Raw genomic sequence first — 21401 nt, forward strand, 5'->3', positions numbered from 1 at the left:
TACATCTGATGAGTAAGTTTTTAGTTCTCCTTTCCCTCAAATACCAATATCTGCAGCTACAGATTCTGTGGCAGGTTAGCTGTTTACAGGTGACAACTTGTACTGGGATGGAAAACTAGTTCCAGCATTTCTTGGAGTAAAGATTTTTTTTTTTGGTTTTGTTAACCAAAATTTAAAACCCTGTACTAGTTGCATGTTTGATAGATGATGCATTTTGTGTTCGGCTGTGAGCCATCTCCATTTATATAAACAAAAGGATCTTGTTCAAGATCCATAGTTTCCAAAGATACATATTTACTCAATTCACCATGCTGTAATGCTTTCATTACTTTTGGAATCAGTTTAGATTTCTAGTCAACTCTTCCATAACATACATTTTATCAAATTAGCCTCAAATCTTGATCTTTAATGTCAAACGTAATTTGAGATCTTTACAATGCTTGGTGGACAAAAAAGGTCACTTTCAATGTTATTATGAACAAAACTGCCAAATTTGAACTGTAAACATGTTTACTGTTAAGATGATAGCTATTATTGAAAAAATGCTAAAACAATATCCAGGACACTCCTCTTACTAACAATGATTTATTTAACAACAATTGTACAATTAAGGAAAAGGCCTGTAGTCCAGGTGATGAGTTTCAAAACTATAGAAAACCAAAGTAACTAGTATACAACTAAAAAAATAAGTTACATTTATCACATTTTCATTATTAGGGTCTGCTGGGTAAACTCTGTCTAGTATAAGTTAGTGCATTTTATCCAATGTAGCAACAAATGTTCGTATCTGCATTGGCTGTAGAGAGATGGTGCTTGCGGAGCTGGAAATCGCTGTATTTAACAACTTCTCCTTGGTGAGTAACTCTTCTTTAGTGTCTGCAAAATCACATTACTCATGATATCAAAATCTCATAGCATTGAGGTATCTTGAAAATCAGAAGTAGCAAACACACAGAGGACCAAGAATATAGAGTTTGGACAAGCACACAGAAAGTAAGCTATATACCTGGTATGTAAGCCCATGGTAATCTATTTAGTTCTGCCAATGGAAGGTTGGCTCCCAAAGTAAGTTCCTTCATTGTAACAATTTTAAATGTAGTAAAATCAGTCTGAAATAAAAAAAAAAAAAAGGTATCATGAAGAAAAGGAAAACTTCACAGGCAAACAAATATTCAAAACTTCTTCTACTGGTGGTAAACACATAGCTATTAAAGTCATATATGGCATATTTTTTTTTATAAGTTTGAACTAACTAAAATTAAAAAAAATCCTTCTATATGTTTTATTACTTTGTATAAAGATAGGACTTTCCTGTAAATTACACAATTTAAATCAATAATGTTTCGAAGATATTAGAAATTTAAAACAATAATCAATTTATTTACTGACTCCGCATTTAAATAATAGACACAAATTTGAATTTGAACATAAATAACATACAGTCAAACCTCGTTATCTTGAACTCAATGGGACCGAAAATAAACTTCGAGATATCCGAGAGTTCAAGATATTGGGGGTAAAATACTTATAATATTAATTGCTTGGGACTTCCAAATCACTTCGACATATCCATGGTATTCGAGATATCCGTGTTCGAGATACTAAAGTTCAACTGTATATCACGTTTATCTTCACTCAATATTGTATTTTTATTTTTTAGCTCAGATACGCCATATATATAGCTTTAATATTTGATTTCTTAGTATCCCCCCACACCCATCCCTGCTTCATCATTATATCAGAGACAGTGACTGTTTTACTTACAAATACTAAGTATTTAAATTGTTGGTATGTGTCAGTCACAAAACTTTTTTATTATTTTAATGAACATTGGCCTCAAGTTTGTTAAAATTAGAAAAATTAAAATATTAGTGTGAGCCATAACTACAGCTTATGTTTGTGTTTGATTCCTTCACGCATTTTAGAAAATGAGTTTTGATAAGGACTCTATTTTGCATTAACTTGCTTTATTATTTTCTTTTCTCTAGCATTTGTCTGGGTCTAGAAATTGTTTTTATTCAATGAAATTGGGTTCGTAATTCTATTGAAAATTCACGAACTATCCTGAACACTACAAGTCTATCCCTGCATAGCTTTTGAATGCCCACTATGTAGACAGTAACCTAAGCTTAAAACAAAAGCAATCAAAATATTGTCATGTCATTTTTCAGCATCTATGCAATTCAAATGGAATCTAAGATTCTGAGTCAATTTTTTTTTTACATTTTAAGTACTCATATATCAACTAGGTTCTTGATGGAAATTCTCACCAAATCAACGACTGCTGGTTGTGAAAGCACAGGGTCCTCATCTATTTCATAAATATGTTCAAATCGAATCAGTATCTGTGGGACTTCAATTGGCTCTATTTTTGGAGTGTCTGTCCACTGTTCCAGGGTCAACATGTGGACATTAGCTGGAAGAGGCTTTTTCAAAGCTGACCACTGTAAGTATAAAAATATTTAATTTTATAAAGTAAATACATGTATATCCTTATTGTAATGAATTGTCTAATAAACAAAAATCCAATCAAAAGTTGATATCCACCAAATGCATATATTGATAGAGGTTCAATACATGTATTCTTATACAATGTACAGAACACAGAGTTATAGAATAAGGATGTTTTAGTCAGCTGTAAACTACACAGCAACTCTACAGTGGAGTGCAGGAATATCTACATAGTTTCATATATATATATATATATATATAGGTCAAGAGTTCAACCACGGGTTGGGGCAGAAGTGGGTATCCTTATAAATGTGAATTTCTTTGTGCTTTCTATATTAATATTTCTTCACTTAGGGCAGTTATGTTAGTTTATAAGTTGTTGTAAAATATGTTTTATAAATAAAATTAATTCATTACAATGTGTATCGGCAACAATCCTCTAATAAAACTAATGTCCAAATAACTATATCTCACTTCCATTCTCAATGACCGTGTAGTGTAGGACAGCGCCACAAGAATTTCCATTGGCATCGAAAGCAAGTTTTTTAACTTGCCTAGATGGCCAAGTGGTCTAGCGCACTGTTCCTGTACTGCTAGGAGACAGATTCCGTAGGTCGAAGAGTTCAACCCTGGGTTGGGGCGGAAGTGGGTATATATATATATACATGCCTTCATGTTAAACTAATTTTGTACATTGCTTATATACAGTGTAAATGGAGCATTGATTATTTGCCTTAGTTATTGGTTATTTATAGTTAAGTTTAATCTGCAATCATGTTGAATTTCAAATTTTCACTGATAGCTTTGTCACTACATCAAAATAGAGTTATATCTACCTGGGTATTGTATTTGGTCATTGCTTGTTCAGGTGTCATGGTCAGTTCAGAAAATGAGACCGAGGGTGCCATATATGACTTTAGAGCTAGACTTCTATGGAGAGCCGGTGAGTCCTTAATGGTGTCCAAAATCATCAGATGTTTTCCTGAATATGAAATTACAGACTTAATTTCATAAATTAGAGTACAGTGATTGAGTCTAATTAAAATAAACTAGAAACTGCTGCACTCCATATATTTGTATCTAATAAAGCCAAAAAAGCCACAGGTAATACAGCTGTTAAAACCACAGGTAATACAGCTGATAAAGCCACAGGTAATACAGCTGATAAAGCCACAGGTAATACAGCTGATAAAGCCATAGGTAATACAACTGATAAAACCACAGGTAATACAGCTAATAAAGCCACAGGTAATACATCCGATAAAAATCACAGGTAATACAACTGATAAAACCACAGGTAATACAGCTGATACAGCCAAAGGTAATATAGCTGATAAAGCCACAGGTAATACAGCTGATAAAGCTATAGGTAATACAGCTGATAAAGCCAAAGGAAATATAGCTGATAAAGCTACAGGTAATACAGATGATAAAGCCACAGGTAAAACAGTGCTTAAATAGCCACAGGTGATACAGCTGATAAAGCCACAGGTAATACAACTGATAAAGCCACAGGTAATACAGCTGATAAAGCCACAGGTAATACATCTGATAAAGCCATAGGTAATACAGCTGATAAAGCCACAGGTAATACAGCTGATAAAGCCCCAGGTAAAATAGCTGATAAAACCAATGGTAATACAGTGGATAGAATCACAGGTAATACAGCTGATAAAGCCACAGGTAATACAGCTGATAAAGCCACAGGTCATACAACTGATAAAGCCACAGGTAATACAACTGATAAAGCCACAGGTAATACAGATGATAAAACCCCAGGTCATACAGCTGTTAAAGCAACAGGTAATACAGCTGATAAAGCCACAGGTAAAACAGTGCTTAAATAGCCACAGGTGATACAGCTGATAAAGCCACAGGTAATACAACTGATAAAGCCACAGGTAATACAGCTGATAAAGCCACAGGTAATACATCTGATAAAGCCATAGGTAATACAGCTGATAAAGCTACAGGTAAAACAGTGCTTAAATAGCCACAGGTGATACAACTGATAAAGCCACAGGTAATACAACTGATAAAGCCACAGGTAATACAGCTGATAAAGCCACAGGTAATACAACTGATAAAGCCACAGTTAATACAGCTGATAAAGCTACAGGTAAAACAGTGCTTAAATAGCCACAGGTGATACAACTGAAAAAGCCATAGGTAATACAGCTGAAATTTTCAATGCGCAACATTTACGAACCTGGAAAATGAAGAGTTATTGTAAGGTAATTTACCTCTGACAATGAGTCCCTGTCCGTCAGCCCCCGTCTCATTCAGTGGTTCACCCACTCCAAAATGGTCATCATATAACAACCTTCTATGAACCTGTGGAATAATTGTAAAGTAAAACATTTAGGTGTATCTATGCATCGGTGAGGAGAAAATGCAACAGACCAGACCAGGATTTGAACTGGGCCCCCTTAATCATTAGTCAGCTCCTCTTCCAACTGAGCTGTCTTGCCAGCAGCGATCACACCTGCCCTGCCCCCATATTGGAAATATTTTACTTTTATTTTTCGTCTTTTTTTTTCAGTGAGATAATTTATGCTTTAAGATGAATTTAGAATATAGGACATCCTGTAAACATACATAAATTAGGATACTCAAAATTTTGCACAATCTTCACTTTCAGTTGATAAGCACAATCATAAATTAATGTACTTGACTCTTCAAAATGATAAGTATTGATTTCGCTTAAATCATACATTAGGGTGTACATAAATTAGCAGACATGAAGCTGAAATATGATCATGCTAAATAAGTACTTTTACATTAACTGCTTTAAATGCATCTGCACAAAATAATGAACATATAAATCCATTAATAAATCAAATTCTTGAACAAGAATGTGCAAAAAGTCATTTTCTGAGAACTACATAAACAATTTCACAATAAATTTCTACAAACCAGAAGCTCCAAAGAGCCTGATTCCAGACTGCTGCCACCCTCAGATCTATCTGTTAACACAGTCAACTGTTGGTTTTGGTTCTTATCCTGTAAAATCATGTAAAGTTGTAAGCAGAATGTAAATTTCAAAGAAATGTAGCGGTAATGAGTTGAAATTTTTCACAATGTAGTGGTAATGTTGACCTCCTGATTTGGCATTTTGCCATTTTGGGCAGAAAGTTGAAGCTGACATGTTTATATACCTAAATATAGAAGAGTAAAAAATGAGACACATTTGATAATAGTTTATATAATCTTCCCTAACTAATGATTCAAATAGTTTATACGTGTTCCGTTCCAGCTGCTGTAGTTAAAACATTTTTGGAACTCTTCTGTTTCCGGTTTATATATGTCAACCGCATGGTTGCGGTCTACATCTCTCAAGTTTATTATTATTTGTATACCTGCTGCTGACCACAGTGTAAGTTCATAGTTTGTGAAATTTTTGTGTTTTGTGTATTTAGAATTATCTCATCTATTCCGTGATAGCTGTCTATTTTCTAAATATTATAATTGATGAATCTATCCGGTGTCAGAGTTCTAGTCATGATTATTGTGTACCTACACTATTGTTAATATATTTCTACACAAGTTCATTTAAAACAGCTTTATTGGATATTTAAGTTCTATAGAAAGTATTTGTTCGCTATTTCATTTATTATTTGTATCATATCTATGTTGTTTATATAAGTAAACGCTCGTGCCAAAATTTATTCTATGGAAACCCGTTATCACCATTAATATTCAATATTCAGCTATGTCCATGAAAAGAACACTGTTAATTAAGGTCTTCCGTCTTCACAGAAGACCTTATAGTGATTCTACCGTTTCTTATTATTATTATTATTATTTTTCCGCCCAAAATTTTGTGCACGCGATTTCTCGAAGACTATTTGGTGGATTTGAATGAAATTCACAGGAACAGTGTGTTGTAATCTGAAGTTATTTTATACGGGAGGAAATTGGAAAACTCACTTCCGGTTCCTAGTTACGGACGAATTTCTGATTTCAAAAACATAGGTAATCAAAGATTACGAAGCTCACCTCGACGAATGTTATCTACATGTAAGGCAAATTTCACATCATATTTTTTTTCTAGTTAGGGTACATCCCAAGATCAATATCCATGCAAGTTTGATTTAATTATAGACCTGCTAAAAAAACTTTTGACCTGTTTAGTAATCAAGAAAATTTTGGTCAGTTCCAACATCCAAAGCAAGTCTGAAAGTTTTCATCCTTAGATGCACCATCTATGCAAGTTTAATCATAATAGGCCATAATATTATATAGCTACTCCAAAAAATTACCCTGGTCACTCATCTGGAAAATGTACGTCAGATTCAGAATCCAAGGCAAGTCTGGAAGTGTCCATCCCTAGATACATCATCCATGCTAATTTGGTTAAAATATGGCTAAAATTCACTCATGTGGAAAATCTAGGTCAGATCAAGCATTCGAAGCAGGTTGGTTAGTGTACATCCCTAGATGCATCATCCATGAAAGTTTGGTCAAGGTAGGGCTTATAGTTACTTGGGAACGAGACTACTCCTAAATCTAAACCTGGTCTCACATGTGGAAAATCTAGGTCAGATCCAGCATCCGAAGCAAGTGTGGTAGTGTCCATCCTTTGGATGCATCATCCATGCAAGTTTGGTCAGGGTAGGGCTTATAGTTACTTGGGAATGGACCTGCTCCTAAAACTTTAACCTGGTCACTCATCTGGAAAATCTAGGTCAGATCCAGCATCCGAAGCAAGTGTGGTAGTGTCCATCCCTAGATGCATCATCCATGCAAGTTTGGTCAAGGTAGGGCTTATACTTACTTGGGAATGGACCTGCTCCTAAAACTTTAACCTGGTCACTCATCCAGAAAATCTAGGTCAGATCCAGAATCCGAAGTAAGTGTGGCCATGTCCATCCCTAGATGCATCATCCATGCAAGTTTGGTCAAGGTAGGGCTTATACTTACTTGGGAATGGACCTGCTCCTAAAACTTTAACCTGGTCACTCATCTGGAAAATCTAGATCAGATCCAGCATCCGAAGCAAGTGTGGTAGTGTCCATCCCTAGATGCATCATCCATGCAAGTTTGGTCAAGGTAGGGTTATAGTTACTTGGGAATAGACCTGCTCCTAAAACTTTAACCTGGTCACTCATCTGGAAAACCTAGGTCAGATCCAGCATCCGAAGCAAGTGTGGTAGTGTCCATCCCTAGATGCATCATCCATGCAAGTTTGGTCTAGGTAGGGCTTATAGTTACTTGGGAATGGACCTGCTCCTAAAACTTTAACCTGGTCACTCATCTGGAAAATCTAGGTCAGATCCAGCATCCGAAGCAAGTGTGGTAGTGTCCATCCCTAGATGCATCATCCATGCAAGTTTGGTCAAGGTAGGGCTTATAGTTACTTGGGAATTGACCTGCTCCTAAAACTTTAACCTGGTCACTCATCTGGAAAATCTAGATCAGATCCAGCATCCGAAGCAAGTGTGGTAGTGTCCATCCCTAGATGCATCATCCATGCAAGTTTGGTCAAGGTAGGGCTTATAGTTACTTGGGAATGGACCTGCTCCTAAAACTTTAACCTGGTCACTCATCTGGAAAATCTAGATCAGATCCAGCATCCGAAGCAAGTGTGGTAGTGTCCATCCCTAGATGCATCATCCATGCAAGTTTGGTCAAGGTAGGGCTTATAGTTACTTGGGAATAGACCTGCTCCTAAAACTTTAACCTGGTCACTCATCTGGAAAATCTAGGTCAGATCCAGCATCCGAAGCAAGTGTGGTAGTGTCCATCCCTAGATGCATCATCCATGCAAGTTTGGTCTAGGTAGGGCTTATAGTTACTTGGGAATGGACTCTGCTCCTAAAACTTTAACCTGGTCACTCATCTGGAAAATCTAGGTCAGATCCAGCATCCGAAGCAAGTGTGGTAGTGTCCATCCCTAGATGCATCATCCATGCAGGTTTGGTCCAGGTAGGGCTTATAGTTACTTGGGAATAGACCTGCTCCTAAAACTTTAACCTGGTCACTCATCTGGAAAATCTAGATCAGATCCAGCATCCGAAGCAAGTGTGGTAGTGTCCATCCCTAGATGCATCATCCATGCAGGTTTGGTCAAGGTAGGGCTTATAGTTACTTGGGAATAGACCTGCTCCAAAAACTTTAACCTGGTCACTCATCTGGAAAATCTAGGTCAGATCCAGCATCCGAAGCAAGTGTGGTAGTGTCCATCCCTAGATGCATCATCCATGCAAGTTTGGTCTAGGTAGGGCTTATAGTTACTTGGGAATGGACCTGCTCCTAAAACTTTAACCTGGTCACTCATCTGGAAAATCTAGGTCAGATCCAGCATCCGAAGCAAGTTTGGTAGAGTCCATCCCTAGATGCATCATCCATGCAAGTTTGGTCCAGGTAGGGCTTATAGTTACTTGGGAATGGGACTTGCTCCTAAAACTTTAACCTGGGACGCCGACGCTAACGCCGACGCCGACACCGACGCCGACGCCGACGCCGGGGGTATAGCATAAGCTCATCTCGACTTCGTCGAGGTGAGCTAATGAGATTTTGTCCACAGATAATCTCAAGAACGGCTGAATATTTCAATGTCAAACTTTCAGGGATTATAGATCGTGATAGATACTAGCTTGGTCGCTACTTTTTGTTCATCGTCGGCACTTCCGGTCGCTCAAGGAAGTGATCATAGAAATCGAAATTTTCAACTTTTCTTTTTTGAAGTTTTTCTTGCATCACATTATTGCATCTTATTTGTAGTTTCGAAATATGTTAGTCCCACCGGAAACAAAAACGACAACTTCCGGTTATAAGAGAAAAACTAGTATTTTACTTCCCCTAAATATCTTTTATAGATAAAGTATTTGAAATGATTTATGAGTATGTTATTCAGACTGCAAATGTCTGGAGTAACGTCAAATATCTTTGTAAAATTCACTTCCGGTCGCGCGTTTTCATGTCCTCAAAATGAGAACTTTCCCGAGTAAGATCTCTGAAACGGTAAGAGATTAAGACACCAAGCTTTTGTGGTTAATAGATCGTGAGGAGTAGGCAAAACCATTTGGGTTAAGAGCGTCAGCCGTCACTTCCGGTCGTCAAAGGAAGTGATAATAGAAATATAAAAATTTCAACTTTTCATTTTTGAATCTTTTTTTGCATCACGTTATTGCATTTCATTCGTAGTTTTGAAATATGTCAGTCCCACCGGAAACAAAAACGACAACTTCCGGTTATAAGAGAAAAACTACATAATTTGAGTATTTTTCTTTCCCATTGATATCTTTTGTAGATAAAGTATTTGAAATGAATGTTAAATATGTTATTCAGACTGCAAATCTCTAGAGTAACCTCAAATATCTTTCAAAAATTCACTTCCGGTTGCGTGTTTTTCTGTCCTCAAAATGAGTAATTGTCTGAGCGAGATCTCAAAAACCGGTAAAAGATTAAAACACCAAATTTTTATGAGTAACAGACCTTGATTAGTAGGCAAAGTCATTTTGGTTAAACGCGTCAGTCGTCACTTCCGGTCGTCACAGGAAGTGATCAAAGAAATCAAAAATTTTAACTTTTCTTTCTTAAATTAAAATTTGCATCACTTTATTGCATCTCTTTCGCTGTTTTTAAATATGTTAGATTCCACCGGAAAGAAAAACAGAAACTTCCGGTTTTAGGTGATAAACTACGTTATTTTTATATTTAACTTCCTCATAAATATTGCTTATCGATAAAGTTCTTGAAATGTTTTTATGCATTTTGCAGATACTGCAAATGTCTAGAGAAACGTCAGAGATTTTTTCTTTTTTAATAACATTCACTTCCTGTGGCGTGTTTACCTGTCCTCAAAATTAGAATTTGTTCTCACAATATTGCTCAGCAACAGTAAACGACTGAAGTCTAAAACTTTCAGGACTGATAGATGGTTAATGGTTAGCGCGTTGGATTTTCACGCTGACGACCAGGGTTAAATCTCCAGAGTGTCTGAATTTCTTTTATCATCTTTTCAGCTTGAATTTACGTTTTTATTTTCAAAATCGGACGGAAGACCTCTCATTGCTCGCAATGAGTTTCTAGTTTAGATACTTATTTTGTTTATTTCATTTGTTACAGCTTTTTACCATCATGTCAACAATAAAGGATGAAAACTTTATTTTGCTTGGTTAACTGGCCGCAGATTAAGGCAGCACAATATGAGACAAGGATGCAAAGAATCACATGAATGTAAAGTTAAAGATTATTAGATCCCTATGTTAGTAAACAAGCTAAGATTGTAACAACTAACTTGTATGAAGATTCGACTGTTGACAGGGTAGTAGTTGCCAGCTACATGCTCAGTATTGTTAAAATTCCATGTGTTTCTGTGATCTCGTCTGAAAAACAGAGACATTTCCAAAAATAAATAAAAAATAAGAAAAAAAATTTTTAAAGTTACCTTTATTGAAAAAAAAATATGGTTGAAAATGTCAAATTCATTAAAATTACTGTCTTTCCAAGATTTCTCTGCCATTTGCATCTGTGTAAAAGAGGTCCCCGGAGGCCATCGACTGTGTGTCATACAGAGTTATGTACTCCTTACCAAGCTTATCTCTGCAAAACGAAAAAAAAATCTGGTACAAAAGGATTTGAAGAATTAAAATCCTTATTCATATGAATGGGAATATGAATACCGGTATATCCATGTATAATGAAACCAATAGTTGCAAAACCTCTCATTTTTTTTAAAAATTTTTATCTATTCCTGAAATCATTGAACTTGACCCTGGATGCAGCTATTCAATAATAACAAGCATCTTTCTTACATATCGCCATTTCACTTTCACATATTCCTAGTTTTCAACAAATTCCTAGCATTTGACAAGTAAGTGTTCAAGATAAAGAAGTTCAGCTTTACTTGATATTGATGGGCCCGACAGTCCACTCCACCTCCACAAAAGGCATATTCTTATAGAGCCGAATCACTTCTGTTGCCTCAGGTCCAAAATTCATGTGTGCCTCTTGCACCAATTCTCCCTGAAAAAATAACTGTACCTTCATTTATAATTTAAATACAAAGTATGGTATACATAAATCTTTTCTTAAAACATACCAAGATCTTATCTTTGAAAAAAAAATGATGGTGTATATAAATCTTTTATTAAAACATAACAAGATCTTATCTTTAAAAAAAAAAAGACATCTCACCGTGGTTAAATAAACTGAAGTGTCATCTTGAAGTCTGTGGCGCTCTCCTTTAGTTCTCAGTGCATATGCACCGGAGGCCTGGAACTCACCCTTACTGCAGTTTCCACCGTGGGCTTCATACCACCAGATTGCTTGGTTAAGTGGAATAGATATATTCTTCCTTTTGTTTGTTAATCCCAGTGTGTTTGAATTAATGTTATCCAAGTTCACCAAATACTCCTGAAATAAAAAAAAGTGTCCTTCTTGTAATTAATATATCATTATTTCATTGTCATGAAATTTCACAATTGGTCAGAAAATCTGTGCCAGAAGAACACATGGTAAAGTTTATCTTGTAAATTCTTATTTATCATATACCAGCAGTCAATATCATTATAATGACAAACATCATTGTCTTTATGATTTAGTTACATACAACACCTTCTTACATCATTGTCAATATACAGTGGTATTTCTGACTGGTCTCTTGGTAAGGAGACAGTTTTACTGGATTGTGATGTAGCCTCATCCATATCTGTCATAAAATATGTTTCAATGTTTATTTGACAAATTTAAATCTTGTACTTTGTAGATTTTCCATTTCTTTTAGTAAATCCATGGACCACCTATGGTGGCACTAGCTATCTTCCACAAAAATAAACATTTCATGAATATTCATATTTTCAATACTTCCCCGCTGTAAACTTACTGTTAGTTTCCACAATAAAGTAAGTGCTGTATCCCAGAGGAGGGACCTCCACCATAAAGACCAGCTCATTTGTAGCTATGGACTTGTTTCTCTCAGGTATTCTCTTGGTTTCATTGGTGACCTGTACCAGTTGTGCTGTTACATTAAATCCCTTTGGATCCACCACTCTGTAGGGACCCCCTGCCACAGGAATTCTCACGAAATCTGTGATTAAGTGACCCAGTGGGTTGTAGACAGTCATCATAAACTGAAATACATGTATAATATTGCTTACCTTGAAATCTCAATTAAACAACTTTTTAAAAAAATAAATTTTCCAACCCCATTAATACTCTGGTCATAGCCTTTGACCTCAACCTTGACATTAATGCATGATCTTTTCATAGCACTGCGACATAGCCTAGACAGAATGCCTGACCTTTAACATAAATTGAAGACACACTATTCAGTCAACAGAGGCAACACACTTATCCGAAACAAAATTTTGAATCTATTTCAAGAAAAGCCTGAGGCCTGAAGAAAGAAGCCTGAGAAAGAGGCTTAAGGTGAGTAAAAAGACATAATTAAGCACTCATAGCTTTGACATATTTCTCTTACCATATTCGTGACATAAATTTCTCTTCATCCAGGGCTGTTACTCCATAGATATGTATAAAATATGCAATACTAAAATTTAATATTAAAACAATGTACCTGCTTTTGGTGCTCAGTGAAGTCACAGTAGCTGATATTAGTCAGAGAACAGTAGACCTGTTTGGGAGCACTCTCAGAGCCTTTTGGTAATAACTTCTCAAAGGCTGCATTTGTTACAAGCTGCAATTTAATATACATCAAATCTAAATTTTTATCAGATCACACCAACACTAAGAAAAATATTTTGCATATTAATCCAGTCTTAAACTCTCTCTTTCAATACACAAATTCAATTTCTATACTAACCTGGCACCTCTCTGCACCAACAGCTAGCCTCTGAGCATAATCATCTGCTACATGCTGTTTCTCTGTCCCTCTAAAATATATCAAGCACTTTTTCAAAATAATTATTTCAACAATTCATAAAAAATAATTTCCAAATGATGTGTACTTACGATATACCATCATGATGCTGAACAACTCCTAGGGCTTCCTCTGTAACAGGAGTGAAAGGAGATCAGTTTATAGTGATCATCAATTTTTTGTTTAAAACACCTACTTTATTCCCTGTTTATTATTATTTTTTACTTACTGAAGACACGCAGGTTCTCTGTGGCAAACATACCCTGACGACGGAGGTCTGCTAGAACATCCAGTTGTTTACATACCTATTGAGAACAGTAAACAAGAAAATATTTACAATTTTTAAGATCAAAGAATCTGAATACATGTACATTCATATGATAAAGAATGTAACAGGGTGGACAACAACAAAAATGCCTGTGGGCAACAACATTCACCTGAGTGATTTAGTTCTCTTCCTAGCATACAGATATGTGAATGAAATCTCTTCTGAACTTGCAATATGTGTTTTCAACTACTCTTTTGTATAGTATATTGATGCAGTTTTAAAATCTTAGCCTTGTTGTTTTTAAGAAAGTTCCTTGGTAAAACTTTGCACCATATTCCAGTGGATATGATTGGCACAAACTCAAATCCTTGCTACTTAAGGATGCTTGCAAATTAATTTGAAAAACTGCTGTTATGTAGTTATTTCAAAAAGTTTACACCATATTTCCCATGCAGCATTAATAAAAATCTCACACCTGTTGTAGTTCCACTCTAAATACCATTTTATTAAAATTTGTGATGTGATACTTTATCTGAATGAATGTAGAATCCCATATTTGTTGAAGGGCATTTATAGTACAAAAATTTTTTCTTTTGCATTCCCATGTAAACTTACGAACTACTACATGTATTGTTATCCCATCTAAATCCATGAAGTAATCAACTTTACATGGGAATGCTTAATGATCAATTTGACGGATTGTGGTCATACTGTCAGAGAAAATTTTAAAATATCTTTTTCTAAGTATTTCTAGGTAGAATTTTAACTTGAATTGAGCCAGATAGACATATACATTATTCATTGATCAGAATAGCTAACTTCAGCCTGTAAATTAGATTTAGCACTTTGGAAAGTTAAGAGGAAAATGATTGCAAGATAGGGAATTAAATAATCAAAAACTAATTGCAAGATAGGGAATGCAATAATCAAAAACTAAAAGACAAATGGACATGCAGATTAACTTTAGGCATTTTAGCAGAGACAGAGATGGAAGTTTAGCTATACCTGCAAGAAATTGTTACTTTTACGGGCATATCCTTTCAGTGCAGCTCGGCTTGAAAAGTACCCAGACCAGAATGTGTTTTCTCGACTGGCATAGGGAAAGAAATCGTCCTTTGTAGAATTCCACACCTGGTTCAGGTGGTTCAGGTTGTAGAGGTAACAGGAGGGAGTGGAGTATAGGAGATTGATGTCACTACCATTACTCTGCTGCAAATAACAATGTAATGTAGTGATGTAAATAACAATGTAACTGTATGTAATAATTTTGTATTGATGTAAATAACAACGTAACTGTATAAAATAACATTGTAGTGATGTTAATAACAATGTAACTGTATGTAATAACTTTGTAATATCTGTAAATAACTTTGTGCTAATATATAACAACATGACTATATTTAATAACTTGGAAACATTTGTAAATAAATCCATAATTATCAGTGTAACTCTGTTTTGCTGTAAATAACAATGTGACTCTATTTAATAACTTTGTAACTTCTGTAAGTAACTCCATATTTATGTAAATAAGAAATTGACTTTGTAATTACTTTGTAACATGTAAATCACTCTCTACTGATATTAACAATGTGACTATATGTAATAACATTGGAACACTCTCACGTGACTGACACAGCTTCTTACCTGCTGGTTAACATATTTAATGAGTTTGTCTAAGTTCTTGTACCAGGTGTGAGCATTTGAATACTGAAAGTCACTTCCCATGGTCATCATTATGTTGTTGGAGTGAAAGTGCTGTGCCTGAAATTAAACAAAGAAAAATCGTATGATTATAATAAAAATTACTGTACTTTAAAAACACATTTAAAATTAACTGAAAATTGCATTCATATGATAATATTATAAAGTACATATCTGAACCCCCAAAAATGATTTAATGGCAGTTGTATATTTGTACATTACATATTCACCTGATCTTTGACAACTTTGATGAAATCTTGAACTCTGCTTTGAATGTTGACATCATGCATCCTCTCATCATCCTTGATAAATCAAAAAAAAAAATTAGCCACAGAACTGTAGCTCTCTGGTTGAGAAAATTCAGACAGACAATCCAAACAAAATCTGGTTTGTCTGTCCAAATTTTCCAAACCAGAGAGCTACAGTTTTAACGATTGTACGTACCACACAAATACAGTAATATACGTTATAATTTTTTTTGAAACTGGTAGTTCTGAATAATTTTATCCATAAATACCTATTTCTGTGATAAACTTTTTATAATGGTGTGCAGGGTAAGGAAATTGAGTAAAAATATCATACCATGATTGGTTCATCATTACAAAGCTCATCAAAGCAGAATCCAGGAGGTGGAACATAATGGTTGTATAAAACTCCAGTAAATAATTCAGATGTTTTACCTGAAATAATTAAACTTAAATATCTATTTATCACTAACTAATTAGCTAACATTTACATTCAGAAAGATGCTTCAGTAATACAGTAGAACATCACACTGAACTGCGACAGAATAATATCAAAAGAGTTATGTTAGAGGGTACAAAGGAAATGAAAATAGAATCTACACTGGAGTATGAAATAATTTAATGAATTTGGATGTATATATGGTGTACCAAGGTTTTTAGGACTTCCTCTCCATACAAATTCCATATTATTCTGTTTCACTCTTGTGTCTTTGTCCTGATAATCCAGACGACCAAAGAAAAGACCATCAAATCCAAACTATACAAAAACAAATATTGCCAAGTAGCATCATCGTTTATGCCTAATCTACTACCAGATAATGTTGTTCAGAGTTCTCATATTTTGTTTTATTTTAAGCATATGCATATAAAAATTTGTCACCATCCCTTTTAATTTCATGAAAGCTTTTGTTTTTTGTAACTTGAAAAAAATCTTTACAAATGTAAGAAAGTTATCCCAATAGCTTAATCTTGAATGGAATCACAAAGATAAATTATTGCATTTGGATTACTGGATAACTTCCCTAAAAGCTTTATCTAACATGGCTTAAATAGTTTCCCCATCCCTCAAATCATAACACTTTCTCGTATGGATATATAAAGAAATTCAGTTATAAGACACTAAAAAAATTCATGTCCAAAGGCAACCTTATAAGCCAGTTTTACTGTAGAGTTAACCCTCATCTTCTTCACTGTTACCTGTGCAAACATGGATGCCTGTTCTCGGGAATGACCGAATGGATCTATCTGCCACCCCACCCTGGGGCGACCACAGTCCCCAAACTCCTCCTCAAGGAAGGAGAATCCCAGTGTGTGCTGGTCTATCATAGCATTGTAGTGTGTGCTGGCTTCATCATTCATGCACCACCCTCCCAACACAAACTCCAAACGGCCTAAGAAAAAGTTATTGTTTAAAACCTTTAAAATTTTCACACTCATACCATCAGTAATGTTGTTTTCATAGCATTTATATCTACATACATGTAAAGTGCAAAAAGAAAGTTTTTATGTATTTGAATCACTATAGGTATACAATAAGACAAGCATTATCATAAATCTAACCGTCATGGTAGCTCAGTTGGTAGAGCGCTCGCTTCGTGATCAGAAGGTCTAGTGTTTGAATCACAGCTGCGACTGACCTAAGTCAATAAAAAATAGGTAGCAACTGTTCCTTCGCCAAGCGCTCAGCACTTTGAAGTGAAAGTTGCGGGTCCTTCGGATGAGACCTTAAAAACCGAGGCCCCGTGTCACAGTAGGCGTTGGCACGATAAAGAACCCTCACTGCTCAATGGCCCTAAGTGCCAAGTAAAGGTCTAAATTTGAGGCCCTTCACCGGCATATGTTGACATCTCTATATGAGTGAAAAATTCTCGAACGAGATGTGAAACAACATACAATCAATCAATTATATCATAAATCTACATAGTGCAGTCCTTATGATTTGTGCATATATATATATTTTTCCTCTATCAATCCACACTCACCTTCACTAACAAGTTTTCTGACATTTCCCTTCATTGTGGCATCTTGTTCCCTCCACCATCGAGCAAAGAATGCAATCTCCACATAAATAAACCTCTTACTGGGGTCACTGAGGAGCTCAGGAATCACAGAGTCCAAAATGTACTGAACTCCAGCATGCTGGATGTCATTTCTTGCTAGAAAATTAATTAGAGATGTCTTTAAACTAGATTCATATTGCTGGCTCACAAATACAAGTTTTTATCTCTGCTGCATTCAAAAGTAAAATTTTAATCATAGGCCATTGAGAAATCTTGGAGTTTATTTATATATTTATTTTTAGTACAAAGTTTGGATCTAAACTTTAAAAAAGCAACCAATTTTTCAGTTGTTCGAAAATATCTACTTATTGAGTTTGATGACATTTTTTTCCTATTTTGAAATACATGTACTCTCTTAAATTGATAACCAAGTTCACTTGGACACTAAACAGTGACCCCTAAACCATATAATACTCAAAACACTACTTAATTCAAGCTTAACACATTAATTTCATCAAATGTCAATCTAATGGAATGCATTTCAATTTCAATTTGTATCAACCAGTTTGAAAGTAAAGCATCACAAGGTCATAAACATATAAAATATATACTAGTTATGAAAGCCCTATCTCTAAAAATTTAAAACACATAAATTAAAGTCCAGAGTATTCTTGAAAACTGTATTAAAGGTCAAGGTCTAATGGACTTTTACACTGGCATTTTTCAAAATGTCTTTTAACGAGCAGTGCACTGCTAAATAGCACAGAATTACCTCTCAAAGGTCAAAAAATAAATTTCTATTGGCAATAAAGTGTTTTTGAAAAGTAGGTTAAAGGTCAAGTTCAAAGGTCACAAGGTCGGTAGGTGGGGTATTTTACAAAAGCCATTGTTTCAAGCAAAATATCAAATCCATACCTTTAATACCAGTAGTTTTCAAGATATGAGGTGTGACAGATGGACAGACAAAAGGACAGGTCCACTTTAAAGTAATCTGTGACCTACATTTACCAGGGTCGATTCAAGATCATAGCTGTTAGTAAGCTAGATATCCAGTCTTATTGAAAGCACTCTATGAATTATCACCTGTTATCCCTCTATAATGGCTAGGCTAGCACTTAATTCAAGATTGTAGCTGGACATAGAGCTATGTTACCAATATGATCTTGAACGCATCCCAGAGTTGCTTATGTTGCTTCAAGGGAGATAACTTGGAGCAGACACTTCTTACTCAGCTGTTACAATATAGACTTGTTTTTTTTTTTTCATGAATGACTCTGTGTGCAGTTTTGGGAATCAACTCATAAAATCCAGAGATTTTTTGTGTTGCCTGCAGAGCAGAGCTACATTTTGGGATTGCTTTGCATGGTGTCTGTCTGTCTGCATGCATATGCTTTGAAAAATTGTGAACATTTCAATCTAGGATGCAACTGAAATCATACAGCAAAATCTAAACCAGAGGTGTGTAGAGGTGGGCTAGAATTAACTTACAGCCATAGAAGTACTGGTCAACTGTCTTCAGCCATCCTACGTCATCATGTGTGTGGGGGACAAGATGGACATTCAGCATGGTGTCGGAAGTAGCTGGACAACTCTACAAGACAATTCTGTATTATACATTTGAAGTTGGTACCAAATATCTTGACAATTAGTGGAAGATGGTGTAGCATAATGTGAATTTGAACAAATTAAAAAAAGCCAGATGCTGCCAATGTACTTATATGTTTTCACTTGTACCTTCTTTATACAGCATTATAGAAAAAACAAGGACTTGTATACATCAAATCCCCCAGGAATGACAGCTTTAAGTGCTTAACTATACTTATAAGTTGTTATGCAAGTACAATCATTCAGAGTTTTATAGTGATCAAGTCACAAAGCAACAGATAGGAACTTTTCAAACACTGCATGCACAGTGGCTGACTCCAATTACTTAAACTTCACACTCATTAGTTTCATACAAAGTTAAATTTTTACAAGAAATAACCTAATTATTATAGACAAATGCTTATGGACCTACCCTGTACCCACATTGTGGTTCAGGAGGTGCAAACTCTACCACATTGGGCCTTCCATTCACGACTGCAAGAACAAAACATGTCCAAATAATAGACAGGGTAGTCCACCCTGCCATGGCTGTGTGACACAATTATAAAATATGAGATATCTGTCATGTGAGGTTATCAATTCAGTTATCAAAATTAGCACATATGTGTATACCTGAGTTTTTGTACTCTTGATTTCTTTATCTTCATTATTCTGCATCTATATCAAAGTAAATGAACTCTGATATGTTATCAGATTTAACAGGTATGTGCAGTTATTATACGTATTTTTGAAAAAATGAGAATTAAATTGGTTGATTCAATGTAAATTATATACATAATCATTGAAATATTTACATCTTTTAACTGATTGGTCAAGTTGCTCCCTAAATGTTTCTTTTAAATTAATTAAACGAGGCCCATGGGCCACAATGTTCACCTGTGTCTTCTTGCATCAAGCTTCTATAAATCTTTAAACCAGTGTGGGGAGAGAGAGAGAGATAAAATGTTAAAGAAAGGAACCAGACTGTGATGAACAGCAAAATGAGGACTGCATGAGATTAAGCACATATCATGGAAATGGACCAGACTAAGAGGATGTTTGAGGAGGTGGACTAGACTGAGAGGAAATGTGAGAAGAAGGACTACACCGAGAGGAAGTGTGAGGAAATGGACTAGACTGAAGAGAAGTGTGAGGAAATGGACTAGACTGAGAGGAAGTGTAAGGATATGGTATTGACCGAGAGGAAATGTGAGGAGGTGGACTAGACTAAGAGAAAGTGTAGGGAGATGGTATTGACTGAGAGGAAGTGTGAGGAGGTGGACTAGACTAAGAGGAAGGTTGAGGAGATGGTATTGACTGAGAGGTAGTGTGAGGAAATGGACTAGACTAAGAGGAAGTGCAAGGAATGGTCTTGACTGAGAAGAAGTGTAAGGAGGTGGACTAGATAAAGAGGAAGTGCAAGGAATGGTCTAGACTGGGAAGAAGTGCAAGGAGATGGACTAGACTAAGAGGAAGTGTGAGGAGATGGACTAGACTAAGAGGAAGTGTGAGGAAATGGGCTACACTGAGAGGAAGTGTGAGGAGATGGTATTGACTGAGAGGAAGTGTGAGGAGGTGGACTAGTCTAACAGGAAGTGCAAGGAATGGTCTAGACTGAGAGGAAGTGCACGGAATGGTCTGTTCTGAGAGAAAGAGATAGAACATGGTTTAAACTGAGATGAAGTGCAAGGAGATTGTCTAGACTGACAGGAAGTGCAAGAAATGGTCTAGACTGAGAGGAAGTGCAAAAAAAGGAAGTAGACTGTTAAAATGCCAGAAAAGGAAGTACCTAGGAGCCCGAAGTAGTGTGTGGAAAGAGAGACTGAGGAATAAGACACAGGTGAAGCATAAGGAGAGAAAGTAGACATAGATGAAATGCATGAAGAGGGATTGAAGTGTTAGGAAGATAGAGGACATGAAGTAGATACAGATGAAACACAAAGAGAGGAAGTAGACCAGATGAAGTGCAAGGAGAGGGACCCATCTGAGATGAAATAGAGGAAGTAGAAGCAGTGGATATGCTAGTAGACTGACTCTCTCCTGCATTGTCACAATAGTGTCACAGTAAGTGCTGGGAGCGAAACAAGCCAAGATAAATCTTGATGGTAAAGCTCGTGGTACAATTGGTCAATTATTATCCTGGCTGATGGTTACAGTTGACATCTTTACCATCAGTGTTGACAGAAGAGTGGACCTGTATGGAAAGGGTGATGGGGAGGCTGGGCGAGAAGAAAAGTCTAAGATAAAACTGCCCTTGTAATGTCACCATGCAATGACAGTGCTGGTCCCCTTTTGGCTCAAATGTAATCCATCTCTGCTGAGTG

At 35.8% G+C, this 21401-nt stretch overlaps 1 protein-coding gene across 1 annotated transcript; it reads right to left on the reverse strand.

The window, feature by feature from the left end:
• Positions 1-565: 565 nt before the first annotated feature.
• On the reverse strand, positions 566-19630 carry LOC133184130 (lysosomal alpha-mannosidase-like). The gene is made up of 25 exons (XM_061318998.1): positions 19511-19630; positions 18982-19084; positions 17476-17649; positions 16691-16884; positions 16142-16250; positions 15831-15928; positions 15479-15550; positions 15192-15308; positions 14553-14756; positions 13509-13584; positions 13372-13411; positions 13223-13292; positions 12977-13096; positions 12284-12530; positions 12024-12109; positions 11596-11814; positions 11306-11424; positions 10897-11001; positions 10697-10784; positions 5368-5454; positions 4695-4785; positions 3288-3433; positions 2271-2444; positions 1007-1109; positions 566-876 (listed from the first exon to the last, which is right to left on the reverse strand). The coding sequence occupies exons 1-25, from the start codon at positions 19622-19624 to the stop codon at positions 749-751; spliced, it is 3084 nt and encodes a 1027-aa protein (XP_061174982.1). The 5' UTR covers positions 19625-19630; the 3' UTR covers positions 566-748.
• Between the last annotated feature and the right edge of the window lie 1771 nt (positions 19631-21401).

The sequence above is a fragment of the Saccostrea echinata genome, unplaced genomic scaffold, assembly GCF_033153115.1.
Source record: "Saccostrea echinata isolate AGI-Se365-2 ecotype Australia unplaced genomic scaffold, CSIRO_AGI_Sech_v1 ptg000010l, whole genome shotgun sequence".
In the NCBI taxonomy this organism is placed as follows: Eukaryota; Metazoa; Mollusca; class Bivalvia; order Ostreida; family Ostreidae; genus Saccostrea; species Saccostrea echinata.